Source organism: Zingiber officinale, chromosome 8B (genome assembly GCF_018446385.1).
Source record: "Zingiber officinale cultivar Zhangliang chromosome 8B, Zo_v1.1, whole genome shotgun sequence".
Taxonomy (NCBI): domain Eukaryota; kingdom Viridiplantae; phylum Streptophyta; class Magnoliopsida; order Zingiberales; family Zingiberaceae; genus Zingiber; species Zingiber officinale.
In genome coordinates this window covers 7,752,599-7,770,155 of record NC_056001.1, presented here as the reverse complement: position 1 = coordinate 7,770,155, position 17,557 = coordinate 7,752,599, and the positions used below count along the sequence as shown (strand labels likewise).

The following is a 17,557-nucleotide window of genomic DNA, read 5'->3' as shown; positions in this document are numbered from 1 at the left end:
ATTAAAATTATTTATAAATAAAGTTCATAAATAATTTATAAATAAACTTATTTATTAATTTGTATAAAATTTAATTATAATTTAAAAATATTATTTATAATATGCTAAAAGAAAAAAAAACAATATAAATTTTATAGCATTAGATAAAAGTTCAACCTAATTTACAAGGACAATAACATTATTAGTTGAGCTCGATAAAAATTTAGGCTAAAATGGAGCTAGATAGATTCTTTAACAAACAATGTTAAAGAAGTTTGATAAATAAATAAACAAGTTTGAACAAGCTAAATTTATTTACATCCCTATTGCTTCTATCCTACTTATATTTATCATAGTAACATAGATCAGAACAATGCAATTAGTACTTTTGTTCAGTCTTTACAACGGCCTAAAAAGTGATTCCAAGTATATTGCATTGATATTTTTTGGTCAACAGTCAGGAGCTAGCAAACAATCTGACTTTATTGAGCATGGGCAATGAAAGCCATCAGTTTTCAGTAGAAGAAGAACAACAAGAACTGTTGATCTCAACACGGCCACCAAACAGGTTGTCAGTTTAGAGATAACTTAGCTTGAGCATTGGGTCGATGGAACTTTCTTATGCATTCTAGACTCAGGTAAGTTCTGATGGATTGGCGACAATGGTAATCTTGATGAATCTGACGATTCAAAATCAATCCTTAGCCCGAAAGGACTGCCATCGTTTGGCCTTGACTTGCGTTTACCCTGAACAAATAGAAAAAAGAAGCATCAACATTCTCAGATTGTTTAGTAGCAGGAGATTATCTAGGACAAGATGAAACGGTGCCTGTTTTCAAAACTGAATCACCCGGACTAAACTTTGCCAATTTTTAATTATGTTAAAATCTTGTCAATGTTTGTGTTTACGACAGGAAATTCTGATTTATGTTATCCTCACTTTAGCAGCAGCACTTGCGGAACGCTTGTGGCTGTTGGATCCTTGGCGCTGCCTCTCTGTTTTCAGTAATTCCAACAACCTCTTGTTCTCTTCATCCAGCATTTTGTTCTCTTGAAAAAGAATTTTGACCTTGCATGATATGTAAAACACCAGATTACTTGCCATGATGAGGATCATTTATGGTCGAGAATAAGAAAGTGAAGGGATTTCAAACCTCTTCTTCAGCTGTGTGAAGATTTGTCCTCAAATGTTCCTTGTCCTTGTTCAAGGTCTCAATTTTGGTAGCCAATGATTCCAGCTATAAGATGAAACAATGTCACACATTCATAAGGATAATTAGGATTATATATGTGATAAAAGAAACAAATGTTTATTCAGTAACTGAATGAATAGATCTAAATGATCCAAGGCATTAATTATACACCATACAGAATGTAAACTGTGTAACTAATCAGAAATCTAGAGGCTAGAGAACCAACTGGTATTCTGAAAAGATTAATTCTTACCTAGCAAGGCAACCACAAGAAATGCTAAGCATTTGGTAGAATCAGGATCGATAAGTTACAAAAAAACATTATTAAAGGAATTCGTCGATATAGGCAACTACTGGCTGAAGAACCTTTCTCTCTAAACTTGAAGGGGCCTTTTCCACATAAAACAAAAGAGGTTATCAAATAGAGACCATGATATTTCAAATCAAGAAATGGTTAAATTATGAACGAAGTGCCTTTTAAGAGCTGCCAGAAGACATGAGAGTATAAGTAAATCAGACACAAAAATAGACCAAAACATTCAAACGAATGTTACATAAGAACTAACCTCAAGCTTACATGGAAAGCTGAAGATAATAATAGAAGAGCATCAATTTTCTGTAACATAACCTAGCAACGAAGGTCTTATTCTTACATTTGAATGGAACTAATTCCAATGAATCCTATGAACCAATAGACTAGTTGGTCTCTTAAGAAGAATTGTATGTATACGTACTACAACCAGGTAATGCCCAGGTATCATGGAAATGGAGGGTTCTTCTTAACCAGGAATGAAGTTAATGTCACGTGATTCAAAGAAAGACTTGAACAATTGACCCCTTAAGGAGAATAATATGAATATATACTATTGCTACCAGATTATTATGCCTAATAACAAGCATGATCAAATGAACTGTCCTATGATTATCATACCATTCACAATGAAGCCACAGTTTTAAATTGGGCATGCAAGCTCTAGTGAATATAGTTTTCCAGATATGATTGTCAAGTAACAGTCTTATTCTAAGCTGCATTACATATCCATGCTTGTTATTTTTATGACATTAAAATTAGTAAGTCAAAAGACATTTCCCTAAATATCACAAGCCACAGCATATAAACAAAAAGTCCCCAATATGAAAAAGATATTCTTTATCATCACTCTTGATGTTTTCCTATTTCTAACGCATGAAAAAGGCAACATGGAGTAGGTTCAAACTGAATGGATAAGGCATGCCTTTCATAGAATCATGTGCTTGAATGAGGTAAAACAAACCGTTCATTCTTCCCCTTTATTGTGAGTTGAATTAGGTCGTGCAAGGTCAAATATTTACATCAATACGCATTGAAGCTAATCATGTATATCATGGAACAGTTCATTAAATGGCACACCCATTAGTTGTCCACATCCATCAAAGCTGACTAAAATCTATATAAAAATGAACCAACAGGTCTAGTAATACTATCGGGAACAAATCTGTTTCTACTGTGATCCGTCCTCAAATTTTTGAAACTGCAACACATTCCCTACAATCTATGACAACTGTGTAAAATTTGTTCACCAACAATGTTCGGCACAATGACCCCAGGAAACTAATAGGTTGAATCACCAAAGCTGTTTTGTGCATGTTAAGATTTTTTTTCTCATAACCTGAAAAAAATCTGAAAAGGTCTACAATGCGTGCTTAGAATTTTTTTTCTAGTTTTCACATTCATAAAAATAACATTTAATTTGACGATACTTAGACATTGCCACAAAATTTATGTTGGTGAAAATCCTACCCCTTTTTGCTTTTTTTGGGGGATGACCACTTATTAAAATCCCTCCTACTTTTAACATCTTCAGATGTATTCATTAAGTTAAAGTCTTCTGCTGTAAGACTGGCTTGTTTATTTTTCATGTCTTGGATTAATTTTAAGTGTCTCCTTCCTAAGCTTCTAAGTATACTGATAGGATCCTCTTGTTGTCTTAACATGAGATTTAAGTTATCAGTTTCGATAGACATGAGATTTAAGTTATCAGTTTTGATAGTCTCATTAGTTTGAGAAGTAGAAGGCTGATATCCTAAAAACCTAACTGACAGGTTTTCATTTCTGTCTTTGTACATGATCAAAGTTGTGGGTTTTAATGTTTGTTCAGGATTATTTAGATGAATGTTCCATTCTAATCCTGCTAAAACCTCTGAATTATATTCTCTAGGTTTTAGGAAGTGAATTCCTTTCGTAGTAAATACTTCAATCATGTATGTGATCATGATTTTAAAATGATTATGTATATGGTTCATTGCTTTTCTGAGGAAAATAATGTCAAGTTGAAGATTATCACCTTGAAAGTTGAAACTACCCACATCCTTTTGCCTAGATATGCATGTTAATATGTCTGATGAGATCTCTGATTGTAATATTAAAATTTGGCCATAAGTAAGTCATTCCTAAATTATTATTTGCATCTACTTCAACAAGTTCTATAATGGATTTTTCCTTATCAGAAAATCTGGAGTCATATAAGACTAATAATACTTTTCCTCCTAGTGTTGCTCTTGTAAGTCCTCTTAGTTCAAAAACTATTAATCCTAAATGGATATAATTATGTCTGTGATTATGTAGAGTCCTAGCTTCCTCTTCTGTCATTAAGTTCAATCTCACTTCTCCTCCATCTGGGAGATGAAGGGATTCTTGTCGATGGTGTTTGTACACAGCAGTTGAGAAATTAAGTATACCTTGGCTGTATAGACGCCTAGGATTTAATGCATTTAACTATTTAATTGAGAAGATATTTAGATCTCGTTCAACATTTATAACTTCTTCTAGTCTATTTGTAGTAGAGAAGCTATTTCTTCTTGTAAGAATAGTGTCTCGCCAAGAAGTTGTATTAGTTTCTGTTGTCCTGTCTCTTTCTGTTTGTGACAGACCAGTGAAAGGTTCAATTCTTGTTAGATTCATCTTGTTGTTTTGACGTTAAGGTGTAAGTGAGAAACTTATAAGTACTTGGTGATTTCCTAGTTATTGTTTTCCCAAGAGATAGTTTATTTAAATCTTTATTCAAGTTAGTTAAAGCTTCTTTCCGGTCTATAGTTTGGTTAGTAGCCTATTTTCTAATAAAGAGAGTCTATAGTGAAGTGAGGTTAAGAGGGCTAAGATAGCAAGCATTGTTTTGTTGTGACAGGATTTGGTCTCCTTTTCTAGTCAATTCAATATTACAATATCTGTTTTCTTTAGTCACGGAAAATTGTTTGGCATATTCTAAAGCTTCTTTGTAATGTGTGTTTTCAAACCTAAGTTTGTTTATTTATACTTGATTTCCTCAAGTATTTTATGAAGGGCGCCCAGTTTTTCATAAAGTTGTGTTCGATTACTTACAATTAGTTCTTTTGATTGAAGTAACAGAGCCTTAGACTTATTATCTGAGCTTTGAGTTTTTGGTATCTATTTGGAAAGGGCTAGTATGTCTTGCTTTAGCGGACTACTATCCTTCAAAGTTCTTTGAACATATTCTTGGGTTTCTTTTAGATAATCTAGATTTCGTAATACTTTAGCTAGAATCTGATTATTCTATTTAATAGTTTTAGTTAATGTTTCAATTTGTTGTTGGAGAAATTGTTGTTGTGATTGTAAGGATATTTCAAGACTTATTAGTAAGTCTATAATGGAAGTTAGATGAGAATTGTCTCTGTGCAGACAATGAGTATGTGCTTTGATCCGAATATAACAACTATGTTTGTTTTGATCTAAAGTAATTATGGTTCTTGGTTGTAAGGCTAGATCTAAATAGTCAAGTTATCTAACTTATGGTGGAATGTTTGATAGCATATACTTTGTGTCCCAAGTCGTAATAGGCTCTGATACCAATTTATTAGTTAAGTGGTGTTTTATGAGATGGTTCGAAGAATTTGTAGGAGTTAAGTAGTTAAGTGATGTTGTTTTATGGGTTGGTTTAGAAAATTTGTAGGAGTTAAGTAGTATTTTATAGGATGGTTCGGAGTGGTTGAAGATGCTCTTGGAAATACAGAAGGTAAGAGAATTCGGTTGCTTCTGGAAATACAAAAGGTAAGAGAATTCGGTTGCTTTCTGATCCACCCAACCCAGCAAATTCCTTCTTATCTACCCAACTAAGCCCACTCATCTCTTCCCCTTCTCCTATAAAAACCCCTCCAGACCCTAAGTCTGGGCATTCGAGTTTGCATATCGAAATTTGCAAGATTGTAAAGATCAGTCTCAAGTTTGCAAGTCTGCAAGGTTTTTGTAATTTCCTAAGTTCCTACGCTTGTAATTTCATAAGTCTGCTTACTTGTATTTTTCAAAGTTCTTAGGTCCAATGCTTGTAATTTACTAGTCTGTACATTTCCTATGACAGCTTAATAAACTTTCTAGACCTAAGAAAAGGCTCTATTTTTCTCACTTTATCTTCAAGAATCCTCAACCCTTATCCAAGTATAAGAAAGGTAACTAATTAATGAAGAGGATAGAACTGCATCATTGTAAAGCTTATAAAACCTATGCGGGCTGAAGTGGGCAGTAAGAGCTATTAACAACTAGTTGTAAGACCTGAAAAGCCGGGTCAAAGCTTGAATACCAAGACATCTGGTTCTTGTTGCTTCCTAATACATGAGGCTCACTGGTGAGAAGTAAATATGAGTAAAATACCTTTCCAAAGTGCCTAAATTCAGCCTAAAACCAAACTAGTATTCACAATTACTGTTCACTGTTCATAATTACTGTCCACGACTATTGTTCACATGTTAGTATTGTTTACCAAATTCTCTTACCTTTTGTATTTCCAGAAGTAACTAAATTCTCTTACCTTCTGTATTTCCAAAAGCAACTTCAACCACTTCGAACCATCCCATAAAACACCACTTAACTACTCAACTCCTACAAATTCTCTGAACCATCCCATAAAACAACACCACTTAACTACTCAACTCCTACAAATTCTCTGAACCATCCCATAAAACAACACCACTTAACTACTTAACTCATACAAATTCTCCGAACCATCCCATAAAACACCACTTGACTACTTAATTCCTTCAAAGTTCTTTGAACAGATTCTTGGGTTTCTTTTAGATAATCTAAATTTCATAATACTTCAGCTAGAATCTGATTATTCTGTTTAATAGTTTTAGTTAATGTTTCAATTTGTTGTTGGAAACGTTGTTGTTGTGATTGTAAGGATATTCCAAGACTTATTAGTAAGTCTGTAATGGAATTTAGGTGAAAATTGTTTGTGTGCAGACAATGAGCATGTGCTTTGATCCGACTATATTTGTTTTGATCTAAAGAAATTATGGTTCTTGGTTGTAAAGTTAGATCTAAATAGTCAAGTTTTCTAACTTCTGGTGGAATGTTTGACAGCATATACTTCATGTCCCAAAGTGGTAATAGGCTCTGATACCAATTTAGTAGTTAAGTGGTGTTTTATAGTGGGGTGACCACTTCATAAACTTTCTTAAATCACAATGTGAATGAATATGATTACAACGTGGAATGTGACGTAATTTGCCCTAAAAAAGGATAAATAACACGCAAAATTTCACACTTACATTTGAAGCATCCTGCAGCCTCGATTGTAACTCCTCGTTCTCCTTCCCCAACTCGTCACAAGATTCCATAATCCTCTCCAAGTCATGCTCATATAAAGAACACTCCTCCTCCAACTTTCGGCAATGAGTCAACAAATCACCATACTTTGACGCATAGATCTCTTTCTCCTCGACGCATCTCCTCACTCCCTGTGCGTTCATGTTCGCCTCTGCCTATCAACCAAAAGAAAGAATGAAAATTAAAAGCCAGTCTTTTCCGATCAAGATGCGAACCCTCTCACGTCAGGTAAAGAAATAAGGGAACATAGGATACGAACCCTGCATTGCTCCATTCGCTTGTTCGAATCCTGGAGGCGCTCCTCTAAGACAAAGACCTGATCTTGAAGGCGGTTTCGGGAGTCTTCTGAGGCGAGTAGTTTAAGTCTGAGACTCTTAACGGAGACCGGGAGTCCCAGCGAGCTCTCGATGGATTCTTTGATGTAATTCTCTGTGCCCGGGGAGAGGTCCATCGTCTTCAGTGAGGGAGGGAAGAAACCTTAACAACGGCGAAGGTATCGCAGCGATCAGCGGCTTGGAGAGGAGGGAACGGCGGAGAAAGGAAACCCTAGGAGGGGAGAGCGGCGAAGGGAAAGCGCCGAGCGACTGAGCCCTTACGATTTGAAATTGAGAAAGCACCAAATAGGCAAATATAGCCGTTAAGAGTAAACGGAGGAAAGGTCGGGGCCGGGAGGATTTTCCACGTGGGGAATTCTCTGCTGACCTGAAAAACGGCTTTCTGTTTTTTTTTTAATTGCGCAACACTAAGAGCATCTATATCAGTAGATACATTATTTAAAATTTTCATCTTAAATTTTAAATTTTAAATAGGATAATTAAAAATTTAGATAACATAACTAAAAATCTTTATATTAGTTATCTTATTTATTTTTTAAATTATATATTTATAAATAATATTTTTCTAAATTTAAGAAATAAATTCTATTCATTAAACATTATAGAGTAAAGATTAGTTATCTTATCTATTTTTTAAATTATACATTTAAAAAATAATATTTCTCTAAATTTAAAAAATGGATTATATTCCTTAAATTTAAGAAATAGATTCTATTCCTTAAATATTATAGAGGAGAAAAAGAAAAATATAGATTTAAATTTAATAAAATAATTTTTTTATTCTAAATTATGTATTTTGGAAACACCTAGCTCTGAGTAATTATTGAAAGTATATATATATATATATATATATATATATATATATATATATATATATATATATATATATATATATATATATATATATATATCAATTTTGTGATCGTAATTTTTATTTCTCATTTACAGTGATTTTGTTTGTAAAATTCGAATGATGCAATAAATCCCGCGATGATATAAATATAATTAATGAATATCTTACAATTGTACAACAGAGATCGATGTGTTATGATTATCGACAAAATAAATCTAGTTTTATGAGAAATAAAATTATAAATGAGAAAATGAATGAACAAAATTGAGCCTGAAAAAGCAGCAGGAGAATAAATAAACATAAACATTTGCTCCATAGAGATGAATTCTTGTAACTTCACTTCAGGATGTATGTATCATTCTCCCTGTAGCATAATTTTCAGTTCATTAGAGTGTGAATGACTTCAAATGCCCTGTTCAGTCATGACGTCTCAGGAAATTATCAGCAGTTCAAACTCAACTGGATTGTAATGGCTAAATAGAATATCCCAACTAGTAGAACTGGAAGGAAGTTACTTCAAATTCTGCAAGAGCGGGGAAAGACATGTAAGAGTGACTTTGTTTGAATTCAACTGTTAACTCACAAAATTTCTTGATATTTGTATAGCAATGCGCTCAACAACAACAACAAAAATATTTGGGACTAAACCTGTGTGGCTAGTGATCAGTGAGCTCCTGGAGAATCTCTCATGCTGATGTTCAAACTATTTCGCATGCTCCGCATGGTTAATCTTCCATGTCCCATGTTCCCTTTTTGCATCATAGCGACAAACTCACCAAAGTCGATGCAACCATCCTGAGATAGGAAATCAGTAACAGATTAGCCATAGAAACATTGTAATTTTTTTCTCCTAGCATGGAAGATAAAACATACAAAGTTAGAGCCTGTAGAATTAAAAATACCCAAGTGCTCAAATTTATACATGCATAACAAAGCCCTTTACAAGCAGGTGAATTCCAACATATTGACTTTGTCTTCCAAAAGGAAAGCATGATACAAAGATTTTAAACAGATTTAGCAGATGTCAAGTGAGAGATATAAGTAATTAAAAAGGAATCATGTGTCAACAATTCATTTAACATGTTTGAAGTATATTATATAGAATAAACATACACCCAAGATCCTTGTGACATGATATGTAAACAAAAGAAGGATTGCTTACATTGTCCTGATCAACTTCTCTGATGATATCATCAATCAGAACATCGGTGATGTTGTGATCCTTACAGGCTTGCTGAAGTTCATCAACTGTGATATAACCACTTCCATCCTTGTCAAAGTAAGAAAATGCAGCAGCCAAATGCTCTTCCCGCTCTAGTTTGTTAAGATGTATTGTGGCAGCTATAAATTCCCCATAGTCAATGGTGCCACTGTTGTCGACATCAGCCTATTTTCTCAGAAGAAAGTCATTCCAGGAAGTATCACAATTTTGAGTAATTATCATCAAATTATGTTGTTTCATAATCCTACTTAAGACATTTCACTTACAGCATCCATGAGAGCACGAATCTCACATTCTTTCAAATTTGAACCATATTTTCTTAGACCTTCTTTTAGTTCATCAAATGTGATAGCTCCACTGTTATCAGTGTCCATTGCATGAAACATTTCCTTGAGTCCAGCAATCTCTTCTTCTGAAAGGCTTTCAGCTATTACCTGGAACAATTGGGAGCAATATGACATAAATAAACGTGTAATTAATATTCATTCAGGTTTAAAAATATCTAGAAGGAATAATTTGTGTCAATTTGGCCTGAGAATTCTTTAGCTTGTTATCTACTAGGATATGATGTTCATTTCCTATCTCCAAGGTTGAATAAGCCCATCTAAAGCTAGAAACTAGTATAGGATGGTTTCAGCAATTCTGGAAGAGATCCTAAACAAGGTAACTTCATGAAACTCACGGGCACAAGAAACATGAACAAACGTGGAAAAACAAATGCTTCTAATATGTCTAGTTTGGTGTGTTGTAACAATTCAGTAGCTCACAAGGAAACATATAACTATATAATATAAAATTTATTTATTTATTTTTATTTCCATGAACAAAATTAAGAAGAATTTGCTGAAAGGATCTACGTTATTAAAACAAGACTTGTAGAATAGCTAAGTAATAAAAGGGCATTCATGAGGTCATTAATCCAGTAAATTTGCTGCGGCAACCCACTCTCACTGCAGGAACAGCTCTAGTAGTCTGCCAAGATCATTCAGAATTTATGATGCCTAGTGGAAGTATGAGAGGGAAAATATTTTAAATGACAATTGACTTTATTTAAACAATATTTATCAGGAGCATACTCTTAGAGCCATCTTCTTCAACTTGTTCATTGCTGAGAATTGTTTGATTCGAGAGAGTACAGCTGGATCTAGTGCACGGTCTGGAGCAACTCCATTTTCACAAATCCAGGGATGACCTGAGCATGGGAGCAATTAAATGATTGTCACTGACAGTTATTGACCACCTGGATTAGAATTGTCACTTTGTTAAAAAATTTGCATGCATGACTAGTTTCTGCTGGAAATTAGTTAACCCAGATGCAATCTGTTAATTTTTTGCAATTATATTCATATGAGAATGTTCTAGTTATTTAATACCTACAAGATTTTGATACAGGGAAACACAGATAAATGAAATTCAAGAGACAACCTTAATTAGTGAACTAGACTTTATTATGCTTTCTCACTAGAGAGTCATGTCAATGATTGAAAATGGAAAATCTGAACAAGAACACGTATGTTTTTGCAGATAATTTGTACCAACTTGGTGATCAAGACTGTTAGCAAACGGTCCAATGGGAAAATCTGATATAAGAAGACATACAAAGTACTTCATGAGCAGTAAGACGCTCCGCGGGAGGGGAACAAAGCATCCTTCGTATGAGGTCCTTGGCACTATCAGATATCATTGGCCATGGGTCAGAATCAAAATCAATGACTCCCTTCAGAACTGCATCAAATATCCCTTGTTGTGTTTCTGCATGAAAAATAAACATGACTGAAACCCACCTAAGAATTGATATGATTACTCAAAGCTAAGAATGAATACCAAGAAGAAAGTGATAAAAACAGAATTGTACCAGCCCAAAAGGGTGGCACCCCACATAATAATATGTATAAAATCACTCCTGCAGTCCAGACATCAGCTTCTGGTCCATAATGCTTCCCTAATACTTCAGGAGCCACATAATAAGGACTACCAACTACATCAGTGAAGATCTGACCTGAAGTTACAGGAAATCCAATTTATACTGCTACAATCTCAGTTGAAGATCAGTAATACTTAGAAAAAAAAGAGAAACAATTGCATAATTAAGGTGCAATAACGTTGTCCTCCAAAAAGACAGTTATGATCTGATCAGCAAGAAACTGCTCGTTTGCTTTACCACAAAGAAACCAAGCTAAGAAGAGGAAAATAAAGATGATAAAGCAGCATGCACTAATGTTATAGTCAATCCAAAGTAATCCAATTTTTGCCAATCTACTGCATTCTATTGCATGTATCCTCTGCCATCCCTTGCAATTTGCTACGCATAAAAGGTTGTTACCAGTAAAACACATTGAATTGATATGCTGAATATCGATCCAGAATCAGTTTTTGAATGTCGTGCACACAATTAGCAGCAAACACTAAGATTTATAAGAAATGGATTTATCAAAAGTAAATTAACTAATCAGTTAGTCATCTTCCAAATGATGCAGATACATTAACTCAGAAAATTAGATTAATTACTGACCAGTTCAAACAAATTATATAACGTAGAATAACAGGAATATCAGATCTTCACATAAAACTCTGACTTCTCTGCCATCTTGCTCACTTATATATTGCTTAAAGAAGAACAGAAATGTTCCATAAGAAGATAAGCAACATGGCTAAATCAATAAGGTTTAACCCTCAATTTTATTATTTGAGACTAACTGGGATGTCATATTCTCATACTACAAGAAGGCTGGCTAAACTAAGGTTTTGAATAAATAAATGTTTAGAAAATATAGGAAAAAGTCTAGAAAACGATGGAGCGGATCGGTCCATGTCTGGTTTGATCAGTAACTGAGTGAATTGGTGGGTTGTATGACATCCAAACCGGTTCAGGGGTGAAGCAGGTTTTGTTTAGATTCTAATATTCGATTAAGATAATGGAAAAATTATTCACTGAAGCAGTGCCCAATCCAATTTGAGTTGTTCCCTGACGAGGGATCAGTGGTCAATTTTATTTGACCTGGGTTTGAATGATTGGCTTTTCACCAACAGTTTAAGGACGAACAGGTATTGAGATCGTGATAGAATTTATCAACATATTTCAATCATCGGATATCTTGGAAGAGAAAATTTATCATCATATATTGTAAACTAATAAATTACAATTACCTGGCTTGAAGAAGACCGAGAGACCAAAATCTATGGCCTTGAGCGAGGAATCATCATCCTTATTGGCCAACAAGAAGTTCTCCGGCTTGAGATCTCTGTGCATTACGCCGAGCGAATGGCACGCCTCCACGACGCCGACGATGATCCTGGTGAGCTCGGCCGCCTTGCGCTCGCTGTATTGGCCGCGCTGAATGATGCGGTCGAAGAGCTCGCCCCCTTCGCAAAGCTCCATCACAATGTGCACATAGAGCGCGTCCTCGTACGCGCCCTTGATGGTCACGACGTTCTTGTGGCCAGAGAGATGGTGCATGATCTGGATCTCCCGCCGCACGTCCTCCAGGTCCTCCTTCGCCACCAGCTTCCTCTTGCAGATCGACTTGCACGCGTACGCCTTCCCAGTTGCCACCTCGGTGCACAGGTACGTCGTCCCGAACTGCCCCTGCCCCAGCTTCCGCCCCAAATTGTAGAGGTCGCGGAGGTTCGCCGTCGGGTGGCCCATCACCCACGTGGTGTTTGCGGCCATGGCGTCGCGGTTGGGCCGCGAGGCCGGGCGAGGCGGCGCGTCGGGGTCGGCCAGGTGGTGATGTCGGTGACCGCCGCTGGGGGAGGAGGAGCCGGCGGAAGAGAAGGAAGAGGATAGGGACCGGTCAGAGGGGCGCCCGGCGCTGCTGTAGCTGGGGAAGTACTTGCCCTCAACGTAGGATCCGCGGCATGAGTTGCCCATTAACGATCAACAATGCAACTTTGAGCTGGCAAAATGCGTCATTTCGCGAAGGAGCAAATGGCATTTGAGGATGCGTCGCTGGTCCGATTAGGGTTTGGGTTAATTGAAGTGGGAGGTGCGAATTGATCTGATTTAGTTAGAGGCGAAGATGGCCGGGCGGAAAAGGAGGGAACCGTTGACCGTCTTTGACCGTAGGACATCCTTAACCGGCTTTAATTAAGCTTAACTATGGCCGTAATTTCGATTAGTGTTTTGCTAATTTTGGTCGTTTCGAGCGTGTGTTCTTAATTAGATCAAGTCATTATTAGTGCTTAACACTTTTGTGATTGATCCTTGGGAAATTTCTTGGAATTTTGAGAAGAAAAAAAAACATGAAAACAAAATACATTACATATAAAGAAAAGAATATATATAACTTGATTTATTAGTTACACCACATTGCGACAGTTTTGTTCACCCACCAAACAAAAGAAAAAATTACAGAAAAATAAATCCCAGTGATCGATGGACTCAAACAAGCTGAGTAAATACAATAATTTAAAATGATTTCATTTCTTATTTAAAATAATTCCCCAAATCTTGATATAATAGAGTATGAAATTAGAGAGCTCATGATAATTAATTAATTAATCATATTATTAGTTAACAGTAGCCACACATGAAGCGGCCTGTTGTTCTTGGGCTGCCTCGTTGGATAGATTTGAGCACCAAGCGTCGTCGGTGATGAACTGCATCCAGGCGTCGTCTTTGTCGTCGTCGTCGGCGCACGAGGACGATCCGACCGGCATGTCGATCGGCGATGCTGTCTCGTACCCAACGGATGCAGTAGTGGCGGTGACACTAGTCATGGCGGCGCCGGAGGCTTCCACCATGCTCGTCAAGCTGCACTGGCCATGAATCTCCTCGACGTCGGCGGACACCACATTCTTCTTGAACACTCGACACAGCGCATATGAATCCTTAAGAAGAAGAAGGAAGAAGAAGAATAAGTTGATCAATACTTCAAAAATAAAGTAAAAATATATGGAAGTGCTTTAATTATGGGAAGAGGAAGGAAGCTCTCTCGGAATGCTGCAAGGAATAAAGTGGAAAGCCACCTCGCATGCACCGACACCGTTTGGCTTCCTTTCATGTATTTCTATGTACATTGAATATTGTGTAATTAATTAGCTAATGGTGATAAATTAGGAAAAAGTAAGTCTAATGTCTGACAATTACATATATTAATCACGTAATTAAGTGCAAGATAAGAGTGCAAAATTTTTGTCTTCGATGCATTACATATGGACAAAAAGAGAGCAACCGCCACTATCTTTAGCTTTGCATGCATGCAACTTCATGCACAACCCACGTACCCTCTCATTTTTTATATTTCATATTAAATAATAAATTATTTGGGAAATTTGGAATTAGAAAAATACATATGTAATCTAGATTAATTGAAGATTTGAGAAATTTGGAATTAGAAAATTCATGTAATCTAGATTAATTGATGATTTGGGTATAATAAAGAGAAATGAGTATGTATATACTTATGCACCTGAAGGCCCATTGTGTCCTCGCACTCTTTGTCATCAAGGCGATACTCGTGCATGACCCAATCGGTCCTCATGCCTTGAGGAGCTCGACCTCTATAGTAGACTAGGGTCTTCTTCATGCCAATGGCTCGATTTTGATGACAAACTCGCCGGTCTTTTCCGGTCGACTTCCAATACCCTGCTCTTGTTGCACGATTTGTGCGAAATCCGTTAGGGTATTTTCGATCCCTTGGTCCAAAAAAGTACCATTCGGGATCTCTACTCGGTAAAAATGATTTTTCTGTGGAAATAGAAATCTAATATCATAATTAAGTTAAAGAGATGTAATGGATCTAAATGTAAACAATAATGCATCCATTCGAATATCATACAAGTCGAGAAAACAAAAAGACTAATATAGAAATGCACATGAACCTGCAAGTTCCCACGGTTCGCACTTATATAAGTCCACCTCGGGGATGATATCGAGTTCGATCTTGAGGCCATGAATCTTCCTCTTGAGGTAGTAGTTTACAAGCTCTTCATCAGTCGGGTGAAACCTAAAACCGGGTGGCAAACCCACCGGCGCCATCACCAAGGGATTATGGAACTAATTGGTTGAACTCTATCTCCTGCCGTCACCTTCCCCCTTTCTTTCCCCTTGGCTCCTCGACGATGGCTTGCCTAAGGCCACCACTCCCTCTCACTTAATGCATTGGGGCTTTGCCTTTTGTCCACATTAAGAAGATTCTAAAGTACACTTTATTAGATTCCTACATAAGCTTGTGGCTCTTTACAACTTCTCTTTACCGGCTACACTTTTGCTTTGTCATCTCTCTGCCTTCTTGTCTCTAGTTACTCACAATTATTTGACTTGAGTCTTACTTGAAAAGTTTCATATATTCCTATGTAGCGTAACTTAATAGATTGATCTTTTATTATCTAAAATTAGCTTGTTTTTCTTAATTAACACTACTTTTGGTAATTAACCTCACTTATCTGTCACATTATATTGAATTATATAAGACCCATTTGTTTTAAGAAAACTAGAAAAGCAAAAAAACCATGTACGTATATTTATTGTGCAAAAGACAACAAATTTCTCCTATCCTGAAGAGGTTGTGAGAATTAAATATTGTTTAGTAACTTAGAACCAGACGTCCACACCGTTGAAATAATAGGATGTTCTCAGACGACACTAAACTGAAACCTTCTACAAAGAGCATTCGTTCCAAGTCATGTTAAGATGCTCTTTACCATTGCTTGACATTACAAGAGCAAAATGAAAGAATGTTGATGATTATGGTAAAAGACGAATACGTTCGTCCACAGCGTCCCCGTCAACCCGTCCCAAGGTTAACACGGAGGAGGTAAACAGAAGAATGTTGATGATGCACCTTCAATTGGATGCCAAATGATATTGAACCCCTTTTGTCGCTGAACTTAGGGGGTGATGACCATCAGCTATCCTAAGCGCATAAATGCATTGTTGACACAGCTAGTTTTTTTTGTGTTAACAGACATACAAAGATTAAGACAGTGATGTAAAAAACCTTTGAATACACATACACAATATGACAAGTGTAGTGCAAAACAACATATGAACTGGTGTGTACTGGCTTTAGAGATCGTGAAGAAGAAGAGAAAACTGAGGCTAAGACAGCTTTAACTCGTTCTGCTTTCAATCCTGAGAAGCCTCCCTTTTCTTTTTGTAATGATGTCTCTAACTTTTCATGAGCGAATCAGAAGAGAAACCATTAAAATGGATACATGAGCAGTCTTTACAGGTCTTGGGATGCATTAAAAAAGCACAAAGAAAACTGAAAGAAAAGACTATCTATATCACGTTCTCATCCAGGCTTATGTTAGCCTAAACATTTTTTTTCTTTTAGTTTTTTTTTTACTTTACACTCTGTACTAATTATTAATAATATTATGATAACATTCATATTAAAAACTAAAAATATCGGCAAATTTTACTCTAACTGATTTTTCGGGTTCAATAGATTGGATCTACAGACAACAATGAGCCACAGTTAGTTGGATGAACATTCACAAGATCTATTTGTGTGACATCCCATATTTGAGAATGAAAGTCATTTGATCTATCTAATTACATGGTAATTAAGAAAAGGCTATCACCCAACTCCTTACTAATGCCACTCTAATTTTTTTATTATAAACACTCCAGACTATCGAACCTATCAAAATAACTTGTCGAATGATGTCAACTAATATGATTGGTGGCGCTCCAATTGAAGGATATCTAGTCAAGAGATTAATTCACGAGACCGATCTTGAGGAATCAATCAACATTAATAATGTTGACTCCTACCTGGACCCGATTCAGGGATGGGGCTCGCTGATGTTCTTCGTCCAATCTCCCTTTTGCTTAAAGTGGCAAACACGAATATATTAGGGGGACTAACATTAATAATCGCCTTCGCAAAATTCTTAATTGAGAGAGAAGAAAACTGAAGGCAACTTAATATTTTAGATGATAATTAATTCAACCTAATTATACATTTCAGTTGATTATTTTATTGTATTTATTTTTCTAGGCTCCAAAATACATGTGTTGAATTGAAATCCCACCAACAAACTACTAGTTCTACTGGGGAAATAAAGAAAGGGGGAAAAAAAAAGTAGCTCCTCATTTTTATAGAAGCAAACCTGCAAAATCTCAGACATACCTTCTAAATTAACATGTCATTTTTAATACCTCAGAGAACAGTGTGAAGAGATGGCTAGAAACCTTCCAGATAGATTGGAATAAAGCAAAAGGCACACAATCAGTGATCTGTTTTCATGCATCTCAATGCAGATTGTCTCGTCTTAATGTGAGTAAAGTGGTTTACAATCAACTAAAGAGCTTCACACTTGAAAAGAATGCATCATGGCTAGTGGTGTCTTATTTAGAAAGAAGCAAAGGCAAGCAAAAATTGTATCAAAGGAGGGTGGGACCACCAGGCGAGGAAAAGAGTGGCC

At 36.1% G+C, this 17,557-nt stretch overlaps 3 protein-coding genes across 5 annotated transcripts; all 3 read right to left on the bottom strand.

Moving 5' to 3' along the window:
- Window positions 1-207: 207 nt before the first annotated feature.
- On the bottom strand, window positions 208-7,366 carry LOC122014549. Its single transcript, XM_042570801.1, has 5 exons — window positions 7,031-7,366; window positions 6,714-6,926; window positions 1,134-1,217; window positions 920-1,048; window positions 208-726 (listed from the first exon to the last, which is right to left on the bottom strand). The coding sequence occupies exons 1-5, from the start codon at window positions 7,220-7,222 to the stop codon at window positions 568-570; spliced, it is 777 nt and encodes a 258-aa protein (XP_042426735.1). The 5' UTR covers window positions 7,223-7,366; the 3' UTR covers window positions 208-567.
- A 711-nt stretch (window positions 7,367-8,077) lies between these two features.
- LOC122017312 (calcium-dependent protein kinase 26-like) lies at window positions 8,078-13,159 on the bottom strand. Of its 3 annotated transcripts, XR_006121323.1 has the most exons (9): window positions 12,329-13,159; window positions 11,037-11,180; window positions 10,781-10,933; window positions 10,258-10,373; window positions 9,448-9,615; window positions 9,122-9,346; window positions 8,608-8,754; window positions 8,420-8,482; window positions 8,078-8,323 (listed from the first exon to the last, which is right to left on the bottom strand). XR_006121323.1 is itself a non-coding variant. In XM_042574889.1 (8 exons), exons 1-7 carry the CDS (start codon window positions 13,050-13,052, stop codon window positions 8,623-8,625), a joined length of 1,662 nt encoding a protein of 553 aa, XP_042430823.1. In that variant the 5' UTR covers window positions 13,053-13,159; the 3' UTR covers window positions 8,078-8,482; window positions 8,608-8,622. The 3 variants fall into 3 exon arrangements, 2 of the variants coding, with proteins under 2 accessions (XP_042430823.1, XP_042430824.1); XM_042574889.1 differs by having other exon boundaries at window positions 8,078-8,482; XM_042574890.1 differs by lacking the exon at window positions 11,037-11,180 and having other exon boundaries at window positions 8,078-8,482.
- A 280-nt stretch (window positions 13,160-13,439) lies between these two features.
- LOC122016773 (NAC domain-containing protein 86-like) lies at window positions 13,440-15,269 on the bottom strand. Its single transcript, XM_042574169.1, has 3 exons — window positions 15,005-15,269; window positions 14,593-14,870; window positions 13,440-14,011 (listed from the first exon to the last, which is right to left on the bottom strand). Exons 1-3 carry the CDS (start codon window positions 15,159-15,161, stop codon window positions 13,691-13,693), a joined length of 756 nt encoding a protein of 251 aa, XP_042430103.1. The 5' UTR covers window positions 15,162-15,269; the 3' UTR covers window positions 13,440-13,690.
- Window positions 15,270-17,557: the final 2,288 nt, after the last annotated feature.